The 16,652-nt window shown below is 45.7% G+C and overlaps 1 protein-coding gene across 2 annotated transcripts in view; it reads left to right on the top strand.

The window, feature by feature from the left end:
• Positions 1-16,652, top strand: part of LRRC6 (leucine rich repeat containing 6) — a 74,297-nt gene that overhangs the window by 35,057 nt on the left and 22,588 nt on the right. For both annotated transcript variants that reach the window (XM_029923914.1, XM_029923912.1), the window contains 4 exons: positions 1,918-1,995; positions 7,190-7,255; positions 11,398-11,467; positions 13,117-13,212. In XM_029923914.1, coding sequence (XP_029779774.1) covers positions 1,918-1,995; positions 7,190-7,255; positions 11,398-11,467; positions 13,117-13,212 — 310 coding nt within the window. The remainder of the gene's footprint in view (positions 1-1,917; positions 1,996-7,189; positions 7,256-11,397; positions 11,468-13,116; positions 13,213-16,652) is intronic.

Below are 16,652 nucleotides of genomic sequence, written 5' to 3'. Positions count from 1 at the left end.
GCGCAGTGTCGTTCCTGTGGTCTCACCTGAGAGAGAGTAAGAAACCAAAAGAGGGGAAACGACCATTAGAATCCCTGCTGCTTCTGCACAATTTTATTCATTCGCTAGATAGGGAGGTACAAAAATGAGAACTGGATTTTATCCGGAATGTTCGTTTGTAAAATGTGATGGTCTGCACACGGAGAGGCCACCGTGCTTTGGAAAGAGCATTGGAATAACATCAGAAAATGTGGGTTCACGGGGTAACCCTGCCACTACTCTCTGTGCGGATGTTGGCAAACACCTAACTTCTCAACCCTTTCCTGGTCTGTTAAACCGGGATCCTTGCCCCTGCCTTTTCTCCTCTGCTCTTAACAAAGAACATCATAGGAGCTAACAAATGTGAGTACTCTGTAGACTTAGGAACCCTCTGAAATGGAAACTCTACATGTTTTTATATAATACGTATTGTATTTCCAACATATATACACATACACACATATATGCATTAGATTTATATACGTATGCGTATATGAAACGTATAGAGTACAATATATTGTATAATACATTGTATTGAGCCTCAGACCAGGAAGAAAAACTCTCTCCCTGGAGCCCAAAAAACGTGCAGCTGAGTTGGATACAAGACTGAGTCCTTCCAGGAAGTGCACAGTTTTATAATGGGTTCCTGAGACGTTTGCCTCTTCTGGATGCCCCTGAGTCGTCCTGGGTCCTGGAGAATAATGCAGTGCGTGGACACATTAACTTAATCAGACCAGGAAAGCCAGGTTAAAATGTAGAAAAATGTGAATAGATTTTCATTTTAAAATAAAGTTAATCATACAACATCGGTATTAAAAGAATAGAAATCCAAGGCAAAAATTGCCTCCAGTTTCATCATCTCAACTCATTCCTCCATCTGGTCTTGCAGAGTCTGTCTATATATGCCTTTTTAGGTTTTTATTTATCTTCAGTGATGTTTAAATAGCTAGAACTTGCGTTCTACATTTTTCATGTTATCCCATGAATCCTTCCTATCTGCACTGTTTCTTTTCCTCCGTCAGTGTTTTCTGTCACTTTTTAGACCGTTAAGGTGAAGAGCAGACATTTTTTTTTTAACAGCCACAACATATTCCTTAGCATGAATGTACCACAGTTGGGCCAATGACTCCTCCCCTGAAGGGCTTTCTTTATAGTTCTAGAGTTTGGCCACCGTGGATAATTCTGTGATAGACGTTTGTTTACATAGGTTCTCATGTACTAATATTTTTATTTCTATAGAGTAGCATCTACTTGGCATTTTGAAAATTATAATTTTTTTAAAGTTTATTTATTTGTTTTGAGAGAAAGAGAAAGGCAGGGAGAGAAAGAGAGAGAGAGAGAGAGAGAGAGAGAGAGAGAGAGAATCCCAAGCAGTCTCTGTGCTGACAGCTACAAGGGGCTCAGTGTCATGAACCAAGAGATCATGGCCTGAGCTAAAATCAAGAGTCAGATGTTCAACTGATTGAGCCACCCAGGCGCCCCTAAAAATTATAATTTTAACTAAAGCAGAGGCTATATCCACAAATGGAGAATTGACAGTTATATGGGTAAATCATCCATAAAATAGACTAATTTAAATATTCATGGATATTTCATGAAAAGGAGGGTTTTTCCCCCTTTTGAATTATCTGCCAAATTGTCTTGGTCACATTTTTGCCTTAACGATATAAATAATGATCATACAGAAATCTGGCTTGTCAATTCCCAGCATAGAAGTAAGAGAATGGACTTCATAACAGTGAATTATTGTATTTACAAAGTAGTGAATTTGTATTGTGAATTGTATTGTATTCACAAATGCCTGATCAATTTTTCTTATGCTGCGTCACAAAAATATTCCTTTTACAAGGTTTTTCTCTCTCCTCACTACCCCTTTTCCCACCCGCCTCCAATCTTAAGTGGAAAGAAGAAGAAGGTGAAACCGCCCAGGATTTTGATCACTGAAGATGGGAAAGCCTTGAATGTGAATGAACCCAAGTACGTGAGGCCCCAGAAAGGCCCGAATAAGTTGAAGGCGTGGGGGCGGTCCTTATGACAGTTTCCGTCACAGGTTTGCTCCTTGGAGAATATATGTAAACACTCTTCACGAGCTTGGGGACCCCGATCAGAATGTCATTTTGTGCATATTTGATAGTAGAACATCTGTGATGTTTTCAAGTACCTAACGTTATATATTTCCGTTTCCTGACATTCAGAAAACGATCGTGACATATGGGAATCTTAGTTATGTATCTGCTGAAGCTTTGGGTCCTATACTCTCTTCTGCCGGAAAATTCCAAGGGTATTATTATTATGTGTATTAATTTGTAAAGCACTGCATGAACACGCTGGCTGACAGTATTGGTGTCTTTCCTGTGTGTCTCTCTACTTTACACTCTGGGACACATCTGCAAAGCACATGGGAGCTAAGGAAAGAAACTGATGTAGACACTTCAGTGAAGTTAATGAGAGAGGAAACATTTTTGACCTGGAGATCCTCAAGACTAATATTATCTTAGGGGTAGGGAATAGGGATAGAAAGCCCTGTCTGGCTTAAAATTTAAAACTAGAAAGCAGGCAACATTAAAAAAAAAAAAAGGCCTTTATCGTCAGAATACACACCGAAAAGGCTCTGGACTAAACCTCATTGGCTTCCTTTCATTGCTCAAAGCCTGTTTATTTTCATTATTTGATTGTCTACCCCAGGACCAGGGTGAAGGCACCGTCCTGATCATGTCCAGGCATCACTCATTCCATCCGCCTGGCAATCTTACGTGCCAGGCAGTATTTCTTTCTCCCGGGCTCAAAACCCTGAGCCTGAGGGAGGTGGAATGATTTGTCCAAGGCCATGTAGCCAATAGATGGTGTGTCTGACTTGCTCATGCTAACCCAGTTCTAGTGACCTCCACGATCAAGTTTGTATTTACCACCTCCTCACACACACACGTCCCTTCTTTATCCTGCAGGTCTGAACGTAGGCTGGGACACGACACTAAGCATGGGGATAGGCAGTGAATGTGACCGGTGTCTGCGTTCACCAATCCCAGAAATCTAGCGGGAAGACTCTTCAGCCTATAGCAGGGAGCTCAAGGGAGACCTCAGGGCTCGCTGGGCCCCTAGTGAGACCACCTCTCCCCCCACCCCACTGCCCACGTTCCCTGCCCCTCCTGCTAACTGCATGGAGGGGGATTCTGTGCAGAAAAGAACACCCACCACCTCCCCCACTACCTTCCATCCTGCTGTCATTGCCTTCCTTGCCCTCCTGGGTCAACTGTCACCACCCAGAGACTTATTCCCATGCGGCTCTGTGCACCTGCTAATCTACCGCATCCTCTTCCCCCTCCCTGACCCCTCCTTCCCTGCCACTGTGCCCCCCGGAGCAGGTGTTTGTCAGCAAAGCCTTTTTCCTCAACCTTTTCTCTCAGTGTCCCTGTTAGCCACTCTCACTCACTAAGGGAAACTAAGGGTTCTGCTTCCACAGCGGCCCTCCTCATTCTCCCTCACCACCTACACCACAAGAAAAGTTGAACCTGGTAGCTACTCTCAGACCAGTTTTCTTTCCTTTCCCTAAAAATTCCCAGGCCCCCTTGGAGCCAGGGCCGTCCTGATCCAGCACCGCTGTCCTTACTGCGGTCCTGTGCTTACCCTGCTCCGCCTTCGCGCTCCCCTTCCCCCACTCACTGCAGAGGACAGCGAGACAAGGGTCCCCCTCTCTGCTTCTCCTCTCATCGCTGGTAGACAGTCCACCCAAGCCTTGGTTTTCCCATGGCCCCACGGCCTCACTCCCTGCCATCATTCCCCCTACTCAGCCCAGCTGCACAATCCGCTTCTGTTCTCAGATCCACCGTCTTCTGGATCTCTTTCTCCCCCACTGGGCACCTTCTCCTGTGCTCCTGGGAGCTCCCTGCGCTCCCAACAACCAGAGGCCCTGTTGAGAACAGGAATCTGTTCCGTCTGCTGGTTTTCTGCCTGCCCTCCCTCTCCCCCTGTGTCATCTGTCACTCTGCTGTGCTTTTATGGCTCATTTCAGAGATTCGTCCTTGACATGTATCTTCAAGTCTCGTCCTTCTTTCCTTCCCTCATCCTCTCACGTAACCTCAACCCTATTTAAATCTACCATGCCATCCTGGCCGACTTGTCCTCCTGTGGCTGGGGGGAAACATTCAACTCTACCTGCTGGTCTTACTGTGAACTCACCACTGGCGATCTCTAGTGGACTTCCGGCAGTCATGCTGTTATTTTCTTGGGTCAGTCACTCCTCCGGTCTCCTGTAGCTGCATCCACACTGCTTGCTCCCTTCTTACTTCCATTCTGTGGTCCTAACGGGGACTTTGTCTGTTACTCCATAGAGAAAACAGAAGCAATCGGAAGTTTTCCATCCAGTTTGCCAGTGTCCCTGGACCCGTACCACAAACTCTCCTGCCTCCTGCTGCACTGGGTGAATGTCCCCTCCAGAGTCACTCTCCCTCTGTCTGAAGACTGATCCCACCCCTCTTCCTGTGGAGGCCTTCCTTCTGCAATGATCTCTTCTCTTCCAGATCACTTCTCTCCCTTCTACCAAATTGACCTCATCAGCATACAAATGTGATCATGTATATCTTTTTTTTTAAGTTTTATTTATTTATTTTGAGAAAGAGAGAGAGAGAGAGAGAGAGAGAGAGAGAGAGAGAGAGAGAGAGAGAGAATCCCAAACAGGTTTCACACCAGCAGTGCTCAACATGACTTGAGGCTCAAACTCATGAAACATGAGATCATGACCTGAGCTGAAACCAAGAGTCAGATGCTTAACCGACTGAGCTACCCTGGTGCCCTGATATTGTCCATCTTAAAACACCAAAAATAAGAAAGCTTTCTTTCTCCAGTTTCCCTTGCAGCACCAGGCCTATTTCTCTGCCCCTCTTCTTAGCTGCTGTTCCTCATGGAGATGCCTGGACCCGGTCACCAGTTTCCCCCTTCATTTTCCTTCTTGAAACAATGTCTACATATCCTGTCACATAAAACTTTTATAGTTAACATCATTTCTCTGTGTTCACATCATCTCTCTGTTCTCTGTTCACATTATGTCTTATGTTTTTTGTTTACATCATCTCCATGTTCCATGGTCACATCATCTCCGTGTTCTGTGGTTACATCATCTCCCTATTCCATGTTCACATTATCTCCATGTTCTGTGTTCACATCATCTCTGTGTTACGTGGTCACATCCATCATCTCTGTGTCCCATGGTCACATCATCTCTGGGTTCCATGGTCACTGCATCCCTATGTTCAGTCACATCATTTAAAATCTCAAGCCCTATGTACATGACGCAGCAAATTTGACCAAATTGATCATTATCTTCCTTCTTATAGCAATTTATTCCCTTTGCTTCAGACCCTTTGACCTTATGACCTTCTCATCATGATAGGCTTTGCCAGATTCTCTGGGTGATGTACCTGAATGTTCTGGGGCCTGCTCCTCAGCTGCCTTCTCATTTCACATTGACTCTGTGAAGCTCCCACCAAATTCCATGGTTTTAAACACCATCTTCACATTACAACCAGACCCACCCTCTTCCCTGAACTCAAGACTTGGATGTCTAATGAGATAGCTGTCCTGACCATGTGATTACAAAATAGGTATTATAAACTTACCACGACAGAATCAGAAGTCCTAATCTCTATCCCCACTAGCATTTTCCATCATAACATGCTTGTCCCCCGGCATTCTCCAACTCAGTAGTGAGCATCCACCGTGGGTTCATCCTTGATTCTTCTCTCCGTCATTTTATCAGTGACCTTAGAATCTCTTCCTCCAATATTACGTGAATCTAACTGCTTCTCACTAACTCCATCCCTACCACCTTGGAGCTGTTACCTACTTCTTGCCTGGAGAGGTGCAGTAGCTTGCTAAGTCGTCTTTGTCATTCATAACTTGGTCTCCCATAGTCTCTTCTGGGCAGCTGGGGGAAGAAGAGAGGGGATTCAGGCCCTCTCTTTGGAGAAATTCCTGGAGAGCGCCATACATTGCCTTCCTTCAGGAAGTGAAATTACCTGACCACATCCAGCTGCACAGGAGGGTGGAGAGTGTCATCTTTGTTCTGCCTGCCCATATTCCTAATTAAAATCAGGGGTCCTATTACTGTGGGTGAAGGGGAAGTGGACTGTGGGGGGATGAATAGCAATCTCTAGCGTAGAAAACCTCTCTGAATTTGCCTTTCAAGGGATCTACAAAGAGAGAGTTCAAGCTGGCTGGCTGGACAATTGGGGAACAAGCAATCAAGGCAGAGGGGCCAGCACATAAGGACGCTCCTGAGATGAGATCACAAACGTATGGGTCATTGAGCAACGGAGGGAGTCCCCCACGGCTGGGTCGTTGAAAGCACGAAGCGGGACGGCCACACAGACATTTTGCTGATGGCCAAATCATTCCAAACAATTTAGCCTACATCCTCTAATATTGTTTTATTATATATTTTGCAGAATGGTATAACAAGTGAAATGCTCAAAATAAATTAGCCAAATAATCCTGAATGGTATGTTGACCCTATGGAAGTTATACCTAAGACCCAGCCATACGGTGTAGTTGGAAGATGTAGAGCTATGAAATCCTGCCTCTCCAGGCTCATCTGGCCTCTTTCCCGGCTGTGTCAGCCTCTCTGAACCTCTGTTTCTTCGTCTATATGGAGGTGATAGATCATGGGCAGTGTCTCAACATTTTCCAGGGTGATGCAAAGTCAACAGCAAAAGGAAGGGGGGAAAAGGATGGCAAGAGGAAAGAAGGAAGACAGAAGTATTTAAAACTGAAGGTATAGGATGCTGGATACGGGAAGCAGACACATTTTCTTCCCCATAAACAATCCTAGCGTTTTAGTTTTGCTTCTAACAAACTTGAATGAAACAGAAAAGAAAGCTGTAACCACCAGATGTCCCTGTCTCTGCACCAATGCCACTTTTTGGTATGTAATTTACCTTAGGATTCGCACATTTCAACAATGTAAACAAGTAATTTATGCATATATTGTAGGTTTCTGTTGAGATTTTTAAATAACGTGGACATTTTGTTGTCCACCTACCAAAATTAGTTTGTCATCGGAGATTAGTATATAATTATTATCAAGTTTACTTTTGATAAAGGGATGGGTTACCTATACAGTATTGCTAAAGACATCGTCTTTTTTTTTTTTTCTTCCCCCGAATGGATTGTTCCTTAGACTTGACTTCTCCTTGAAAGAGGATGAAAAACATAACCAGATCATCCTGGACCTTGCCGTCTATAGGTAAAGAGTTTTATTATGGGTTTACTTAACGGCTTCTCTGGTTCCATTCTCAGTGCCATCACTTGAGTCCTGAAGTGTTTTGTAATGGAATTTGGTTTGCCAGATGAAGAAGGTTTGTTTTGTTTTTTAAGACTGAGAACTTACTGAGACTAAGACTGAAATTTTTCAAAAGCATGAAAATGAAAACAAAGGCAGAAGTAAATAAACCCAAATCCTAGGGCTACGAACTTTGGACTATCTGTTTCTAAGGCAGAGTTTAGTCATTTACTTTTAATGTTTCAAATTTTATTTGTGAGAGAGAGCGCATGAGCTCGGGGAAAGGGACAGAGATGGGAGAGAGAGAGTCCCAGGCAGGCTCCACGACCAGCCCCTGACTTTGGGATCACACCCTGAGCTGAAACCCAGAATCAGAAGCTCAGCCGCCCGAGCCACCCCGGTGCCCCTACGGCGGAGTTTACGTAATTGTCAGAGCTCTGTTGTTTCCGAACACTGATACCACAGGCCCCCGGCTTTCACTTCGGCCACTGTACTTTTACACTCCTCCTTGCTTTTTCCCAAGCCCCCTGATGTGATAGTAGGCACCCAGTGGTGGGTGGTAGCCCCCACCTTCCAGTCCCGTCTTTGAGACCCAGGGGAACACCCCGCAGCCTCTTTATCTTGAGCAGACACTTCTCCCCCTGGCTTCGTTCCCAGCCTTAGTTCTTCGGGATTTTAGGTTTCGGCTCACTCTTCTTCAGGCCTCTGACTTCAGGGTCCACATGCAAGGTCTTTCCGCTTCTCTAGCCCTTTCAGACACCCTGGTGACTCAAGACTTCACACCCACGTGTCCCTCAGCCTGCACCACTGTCACCCTGGGTGTCCATGTGACGGTGGGCCTCTGGTCAGATGTCACTTTAGATAGAGGCCTCTCTGCACCCCATCCTGTATAAAACAGCGCCTACCCCACCCCAGCACCTCCTCCTGCCTCCCCATGCTTTTGGATTTCCACCTGACAAACTATAAATTTCCTTGCATTTTCAAAAATGTGTGGCCATGACAGGGACTGTGTTCGGCCTTCCTTACGTCTGCAGCACCTGCAACAGTGCCTGGCACGTGTGAGTGCAGGGCTGAGTGAGTGCCCGAGTGAGTGAATGAATGAATACCGGTAATGGGAGCCAGTGAGCATTCACACGCGTGAATTATAATACAGTCCCTTCTCTTCTTAAGGCCTGTTTTGCGTGCTCTATCTTATCTGATCTTCCAGTATCCCAGTGAGGGAAGAGGTATTGTTATCCTGAAATTTCTCCGAAAGGGAGTCAATTTCCAGAGAGTGAGTCTTGTCAGAGTAATTTCAGTAACCAGAGGGGCCAGAACATGTACTCACAGGCCAATGTCCCACTTTGTTTAATTGAGATAAAGTACACATAACTTAGAAGTCACCATTTCAGCCATCGCGAGTGTCCAGTGTAGTGGCACGTGGTAACTCCACGATGCTGTGCAGCCCTGCCACCGCTGAGCTCCAGGACACCCTCGTCCCTGCAGAACGGAAGCCCACAGCCATTGAGTAGTCATTCCTCATTTCCCCGTGCCCTGGCGACCACGAGTTTGCTGTCTTCCCTGTAGATTTGCCGATTCTCGATCCTTCACATAAACTGGGTCACTTGTGGTCCTGTGTCTGGCTCCTTCCACGTAGCATAACATCTTCAGGGCTCATCGCTGTTGTAGCAGGGATTAGAACTCCCTTCCTCTTAGTGGCCGGGTAATAGTCCATCATATGCATGGACCGCATTTCTGTTCATCCATCGTGGGTCGAAGCCCTGTGGGTTGCTCCACCTTAGGCTCTTGTGAGGAAGGGCTGGTCCTTTGTGTGCTCCTTCCTCCTCGTGACAAGATGCCCCGTTACACCTCCTGTTAATTCTTCCGCCCACATGCCGCCAGCCCACCTTCCTTTAAAGAGCGTCCAGCTCTTGTTCAGGTGATTTCATGTCCTCTGTCTCTGCCGCAACCCAAGCTCCCTTTCTGTTGTGTTTCATTAAACAAACACTCAGTTTTGGGGTACCTGGGTGGCTCAGTCGGTTGAGCGTCCAACTTCAGCTCAGGTCGTGATCTCATGGTTTGTGGGTTCAAGCCCCACATCGGGCTCTGCTGACAGCTCAGAGCCTGGAGCCTGTCTTCTGATTCTGTGTCTCCTTCTCTCTCTGACCCTCCCCTGCTCTCTCTCTCTCTCTCTCAGAAATAAATAAAACATTAAAACAATATTAACACTCAGTTTCATCCCTTTAGTTCTGTCCATTTTTTGGCCCTATTCCTGGAGTATAATGAATGTGAGCCCCTTTCTCTGTGTAGCTCTCTTGGCTTCTTCAAGTTCAGTCCTTGAATAAAGACTTCCCTCAGGTCTCTATCATGCACTTTTCAAGGAGCGGTGCTATTTCTCTTGTCTAGGTAGCAAAATCCTTCCCTTCCCATGATTCTGCCTGAATGAATGGCACTAAAACTCCTTATGATCTGTAGTGGCACATGGATGTATCTCTGAAAGTTCATTCATTCATTCATTCATACATTCTTTCTGTCCTTAGCCAGCAAACACCTATAGACTACCTCCTATGTACCAGGCACGGGAGGCTGTAACTGGCACATGCTAAATACAGTCTCTGCTCTCCTAGAGCTTATGACCCTATGGGGGAGAAGGAAGGCAGGCATCTAATAAGTAACCACAAGGGGAGAAGGGTGCTGCGTGGGGAGGGCCAGAGTTCAGCGGTGGCGCCCAGTGGCGCATACAGTCCCGTGGTCCGTGGTGTAGGGGCTGCTCAGGGAAGGTGCTGACCTGAGCGCTGACAAATGCAGGATGAGAGGCGGTGAGCTCTGCAGAGAACCAGCAGAAGGCGGTTTTAGGCAGAAGCGAAAAGCTCACGCAAGGACCTTGCAGGTGAGGGCAAATGAACGTTTAGGAGTCCCCACGCATGAACGGGGAGCTGTGATGGTAGTGTGGTGGCTGTTCAGTGAGGTTTGGGGAGACCTTGCCTACCCTTTTTATTGTTACAAGAGTTTTTTATTAAATGAAAGGCAACGCTGCATTGCTGACGCCAGCTCTGGGCTGGGGACCGTGCGTGTCCTCCCTGCAACCTCAGCGGGCGTGCGCTTCACATCCTTATTTTACAGATGAGGAAACAGGCTGAGGGCCGTTCAGGAACGTGGTCCAAGGTCGCAGAGCACGAGGGGGTGGGGTCAGCTCTGCACAGCGTGTGTGACGGAGCCTGTGCCTGCGGCGCTGGTGTTCTCCTTAATGTCCGTTCCTCCTGAATCCTCACTGCGTTCCCTGATGTTCACACCCAGTATTTTTTAAGTTATTACTTATCTTTGAGAGACAGAGAGCCTGAGCAGGGTAGGGGCAGAGAGAGAGGGAGACCAAGGATCCGCGTTTACAGCAGCAAGCCCAACGTGGGCCTTGAACTCACAAACTGTGAGCTCTTGACCCGAGCAGAAGTCAGCTGCCCAACCGACTGAGCCACCCAGGTGCTCCAACACCATCACTACTGTTAAATGTACAATTATACGGATGATTGTTTGTCTAAACAAGGGAGATGAAGCCTAAATCTTTGATTTGTTCATGAAGCCAAGGAGAACAATTACCGGGCGATCCCAAGGGCCCTGCCATAGATGGGAGGCTTTGCTTAATCAGCAGGAGGTACCTTCCAGGAGAAGCAAAGCTAGTCTTGCCGGGGACACAGCATCGTGACAGCTGCCGAACAGCTGTGGGGACGGAAAGGGACTAAGGTGGCGGGAGCTGAGGACAGCAGGCCCCACGCGCTCTAGATGCAGCTTTCCTGCCTACTCATGTCAGTCTTAGGGGCTTAAAATAAAATATTCATGAAAGAACATGGCAAGCTGGTTTTTTGCAAACCTCTGGTGTTTGAGGCCGCAGATATTTTTAGGTGAGGGGCAATCAATGCCAAGTGTACTTGTGGCTCTAAAAATGAAATTGCTGATATATCGAATTTCCTCTGGTTTAGGGATTAATATAAGACAAACTTCTCAAGACCTGTTTAGCAAGGAAATTGTAAACCTCTCATTTCACATGGTTCTTTAAATGTTAGTTTTTATTTGCACTTGTTTAAGCTTCACGTTTGTGAAAATTCTAAGATTGGACATGTTTGATTTTGAAGGTATATGGACACCTCTTTAATCGATGTGGATGTGCAGCCAACCTACGTGCGGGTCATGGTCAAGGGGAAGGTGAGTAAACCTAGTGGCTGTTACAGTTTCAAAGGCTAAGCCTCAAACCCAGCTAGGTGACCTCAGAAATTGTTAGAGTAATATGAAAATAGGAAACAAGATGCCCAATCAGAGAGCTACTTTTTAGACACATGACTTTCAAAATTTTTTTCTAATTTTTCTTTTTTTTTCAATTTATTTTTGAGAGACAAAGAGAAACATTACAAGCAGGGGAGGGTCAGAGAGAGAGGGAGACACAGAATCTGAAACAGGTTCCAGGCTCAGAGCCAATGGTCAGCACTGAGCTGAATGCAGGGCTCGAACCCACGAACCGTGAGATCATGACCTGAGCCGAAATCAGACGCTTAACCAGCTGAGCCACCCAGGCGCCCCTCTAATTTTTCTTAATGTTTATTTATTTTTGAGAGAGATCAAGCACGAGCAAGGGAGGGCCAGAGAGAGAAGGAGACACAGAATCTGAAGCAGGCTTCAGGCTCTGAGCTGTCAGCACAGAGCCTGACACGGGCTCAAATGCACCATAGGTGAGATTATGACCTGAGCCTAAATCAGACACTTAACCAACTGAGCCACCCAGGTGCCCCTAGACACATGATTGTATACAGTGGGCCTGGTATATGGTGGGAAGGGTTGTTGACCAACCACAGTGTAACTCGATAAAATTAGTATTTTTTAAATCTTTTTTAAAATAATAGTTTATGGTCAAATTGGTTTCCATATAACATCCAGTGCTCCTTCCCACAAGTGCCCTCCTCCATGACCATCACCCCCTTCCCCCTCTCCCCCTCCCCTTCAGCCCTCGGGTTGTTTTTCAGTATTCAATAGTCTCTTATGATTTGTGTCCCTCTCTCTCCTCAACTCTCTTTCCCCCTTCCCCTCCCTGTGGTTCTGTCTATTGTGTTAGTACTGTTTCAGAGTTGATTAGATGGTTAGATATGTGGTAGCCAATGATTGAAATCATATTTAAATTATATGCCCACTTTAGGGATGCCTGGGTGACTCAGTCGGTTGAGTGCCTGACTTTGGCTCAGGTCATGGTCTCACAGCTTGTGGGTTCGAGCCCTGCATTCAGCTCTGTGCTGACCACTAACTCCGAGCCTGGAGCCTGCTTTGAATTCTGTGTCTCTTTTTCTCTCTGTCCCTCCCCTGTTCACACTCTGTCTCTGTCTGTCTCTCAAAAATAATAAAATGTAAAAAAATTTTTTAATAAAAAAATAAATTATATACCCACTTTAAATTGTCAATGATTTCATTCATAGTGATTGTAATTTTGTAATTTTTGAAATAGTATTTTTTGCTGGTTATGAGCATTCATCAGCATCCTACGAAGGCTTTAAAATGGAAATATATTGATGGTTTATGACAAGAAGTTTTATCCATAAATCCTTCCTTAGGAGTCATGTTAACATCAAGGACCAGTGACTGTCTCGCTATTTGTGATTGAGGACTGTTCTTTAGACTGTCCATCCAAACTGGTGAAACAGTTCATGCATTTCACGCGTAGCCCAGACTTGATCTTCTGTTTTACTAAGTCTCAGCACATTTTGTAAAATGGAATGGTGACTCTTGAACTTGTGAGGAAGATGCCCCACGAAGGAGCCCTCTCACGGAACATGCGCTCACGCTCCGCGACACTTCCTGTTTGTTTCCAGCCGTTCCAGCTCGTCCTTCCTGCCGAAGTGAAGCCGGACAGCAGCTCGGCTAAGCGATCGCAGACCACAGGGCACCTGGTGATCTGCATGCCCAAGGTAGGCCGTGTCACTTGGATCCATTTCCAGCCTGGGTGTGTTGGCTCTGGAAGGAACTGGACCTAATGGCGGCTAATGATGGCTGCGTCTGGTTGAGGGAACTAGAAAATCTGCTCACCCAGCTCAGGCTGGACAACCAGGGCATGCGAGAACAGAGCCAAGGCTGGGACCTGGGGTGGGGGTGGGGTGTTCTCTGTTGCCACTCCTCCAGTTGTTCTCATTTCTGCAGCCCCCTCGCACATCTGCAGCCAGAGTGGTGGCGGCGGTTGGAGTGCGTGAGTCTCCCAAGTCCTTCCGAAGGGGGCAGGTGCCATGAGCACGTCTATTTCTATTAGTGCTTTTACCAGAAAGAGTGTAGGGAGGGCTCGGGCAGGGGAGGGTCAGGGTCTCTCCGATATGACTTGCTTTCTTCCTGAGAGGAACACTCACTGCCACAGGGACCACACGCTCTCCTGTCTTTCCCTTGCACAAAGACAGAGAATCAGGGAGAGACACAGAGAGGAGCCCCCCACACCGTGGACCAGAAGCTCCTCTGACTAGTCAGGCCAGTTCAGCTACGAACCCATCAAGTCTTAGCCTTGGGCAATGAAACCATCTCTGGCCAAAGGGATAGAGTAGTGCTTTGTTTGGTTTCTATTATTTCCCATTTGGTTACTATTATCTCATCCCATGACCTGGGGTGGGGTCAGCTTTGCCCCCAGTCACTCAGGCTTCAAAGGGGCAGAGTGGATGAGCCCGTCAAACGGGGTTCTGGCCCTGAGGGAAAGCAGGGGACTGGGGACAGAGTGTCTGCCCTGGAGCATAAACCGGATTAACCTGTCAGGTTCCTGTAATAATTTGTTAATCCTTCATGTTCCCATTGCCAGAGTTGTAACAGCTTGATTATGGGTGATCAATTATGTATTTTTACTCTGAGTCCGTGAAAAAGCAAATACAATTTGCTGTCAGGCAGTAAAATGACAAACAGCCGTAAGAATCGCCTTGTCCTTGGTAAGTACAGCTACCTAGGAAGGGCTTGTATGCTAATTAGCAGAGCCCATAGGGAACTGTGAGGGAGATCACCCCATCACCCCGGTCCTCTGATACACAATGTTGTGTGAGCTGTGATCAGCAATGTCCTTTTTTATTTTGAAACTTTCATTCAAACTGAATCACCAAAGATTAAGTGATAACTGTTACTTCCTGGAAGAAAATCAAGACCTGTGATTTATGCACCTTTGACAGGGTGCCAGGCCTCTGTCTCTGCTCGTGAATCCTTCAAACACATGCAGCATTCTATTTACATTATCCTTTTTGTTTTTACATCTGTCCAAATTTTTCATGTTAAATTCACATTGAAAGTATAAAAAGTGGCTTATTAAAAAGCATTCTAGAAGAGCGTGCCTGAAGTTGAGATAATTTACAGAGAAGGACTCAGAATGGTTCTATTTTCTTCTTACTAATAAACTATGAATAACATTTGTCCTTTGAAGTATCTACTTTTATGGTTTTAGACTACTGTGTTAAATTACCATTGATATGTGTTATCTGTTATTATTTCTTTTAAATTATTAATTAGTAAATTAATTCCTCTTAGCAATCCTTTATACATCTCTCTAATTATTACTTCGAAAAGGTAGTTTGCATTCCCGTGTGTAAGAGGGGTCCCCTTTCTCCACATCCTCGCCAAAACTTTTATTTCCTGTGTTGTTGATTTCAGCCATTCTGACAGGTGTGAAGTGGTATCTCACTGTGGTTTTGATTTCTGTTTCCCTGATGATCAGTGATGTTGAGCCTCTTTTCAAGTGTCTGTTGGCATCTGGATGTTTTCTTCGGAAAATATCTGTTCAGGTCTGCTGCCCATTTTTTAATTGGGTTATTTATTTTGGGGGTATTGAGTTTTATAAGTTTTTTTTAAGTTTACTTATTTATTTTGAGAGACAGAGAGCAAGTGAGGGGGGTGCAGAGAGAGAGGGAGAGAGAAGCCCAAACAGGCTCTGCATCACCAGCGCAGAGCCCGATGTGGGGTCAAGCCCACGAACCGCGGGATCATGACGTGAGCTGAAATCAAGAATCCGATGCTCAACCATCTGAGCCACGCAGGTGCCCCTGATTGTTGAATCACTAAACTGTGCACCTGAAACTAAAAGGTAGTCCATGAAAACAGCCTTTGGAGAATAATTTCTTGCCCCAAATGAGTTGGCTTTCATTCAAGAACGAGATATTTGCAAGGATTCTAAAGTTCAAAGAATAAAATCTTTTTCTTAAACATCATCACAAGTTAAAAACCCAGAACCCTGACTTCACTTATGCTTACTGTTAACAGTGTGTATTACTGAAAACTGACATTTTCATAATTCCTCGTGATAGAAACTTTTGAAATACCAAAACTACTGAGCTATTATTGTGTCCAGGCCTCTCACTGTAGAATGGACTGAGTCCGGCTGCATTATAGTTACTGAGGCGGCAACTTGGAATTGTAAAGTGTCTTGTAAAAGTCAGCTGGATGCTTAGATACAATTTTGATTCATTTGCAAAATAGTGTTGTCATTAGTTATCATATTGATAACCTAGCACTTCCAGAAATCTCTAATGTGGCCCTTTAGTAGTTTTTAATATTGGGATACTCTGAATTAATGAAAAGAAGATCAGGTTTGATATTTGGTTCCCTTTTATGATAATATTTGTAAAGAATACTTTGACCAGCTGACCTGTTGATTGTGTCTGTGCTGTGATGAGTATATTGTGTGTATTGGTGGAAATTCAAGGATGTATACAATTTCCAAGGACGTAAAATTTGTAATTGAATCCACAAAATGCTATAATATTTCTTACCAGACACTTCGTTCAGCATTTTGTCATAGACATCAAATTAACAATTTTCTCTTTCCTGACTCCTAAATGGGGCTGCGTCTTTGAAGACTATGTGCTTTTAGGCACGTGTCATCAGGTCTGCTCCCTGTCGCAGGGGCTGTGGCTAAATTTCTGTCCCTGACATGCCAGTGGGTGTCACGGCTCAGCTCCCCATTCCGAGAGGCTCTCCCTTCCTGCTGTCTGCAGCGCCAGATGCTTGCCCACATCCACCACTGAGTCTGTGTCCTGTGGGTAGATGTAATTAATACCCAGATACCCAGATATCACGGTCCCCGGCGTGCTGCTAGACTTCCTGTCTTCACGCACCATCTTAGAACCTCACTTGTGGGTGTAAGGTTTAATAGATGGAGGCAGAGATGGGAGGACAAAGAGACCACGTTATGGAGCCAAGAAGGCCTTTACTGGGATCTACGATTCCCGGGCAAGGTTCCGTGACTCTGGAGCGGGGAGTCAGGGAAGTCGCGCCTGGTATGGGAGAGCAAGGTGTTTATGGGTGCAGGAGTTCCGGGATTGAGCTCAGGTGGGCTGATAGCCAAGTAGGGGCATCTTTGGACGGTGGCAGGATTCAATTGGCTGTTCGCTTCAGT

This window comes from Suricata suricatta, chromosome 15 (assembly GCF_006229205.1).
Source record: "Suricata suricatta isolate VVHF042 chromosome 15, meerkat_22Aug2017_6uvM2_HiC, whole genome shotgun sequence".
Classification (NCBI taxonomy): domain Eukaryota; kingdom Metazoa; phylum Chordata; class Mammalia; order Carnivora; family Herpestidae; genus Suricata; species Suricata suricatta.
Note: the sequence above shows the minus strand (reverse complement) of the source record. Positions and strands in the feature narration are given on the sequence as shown.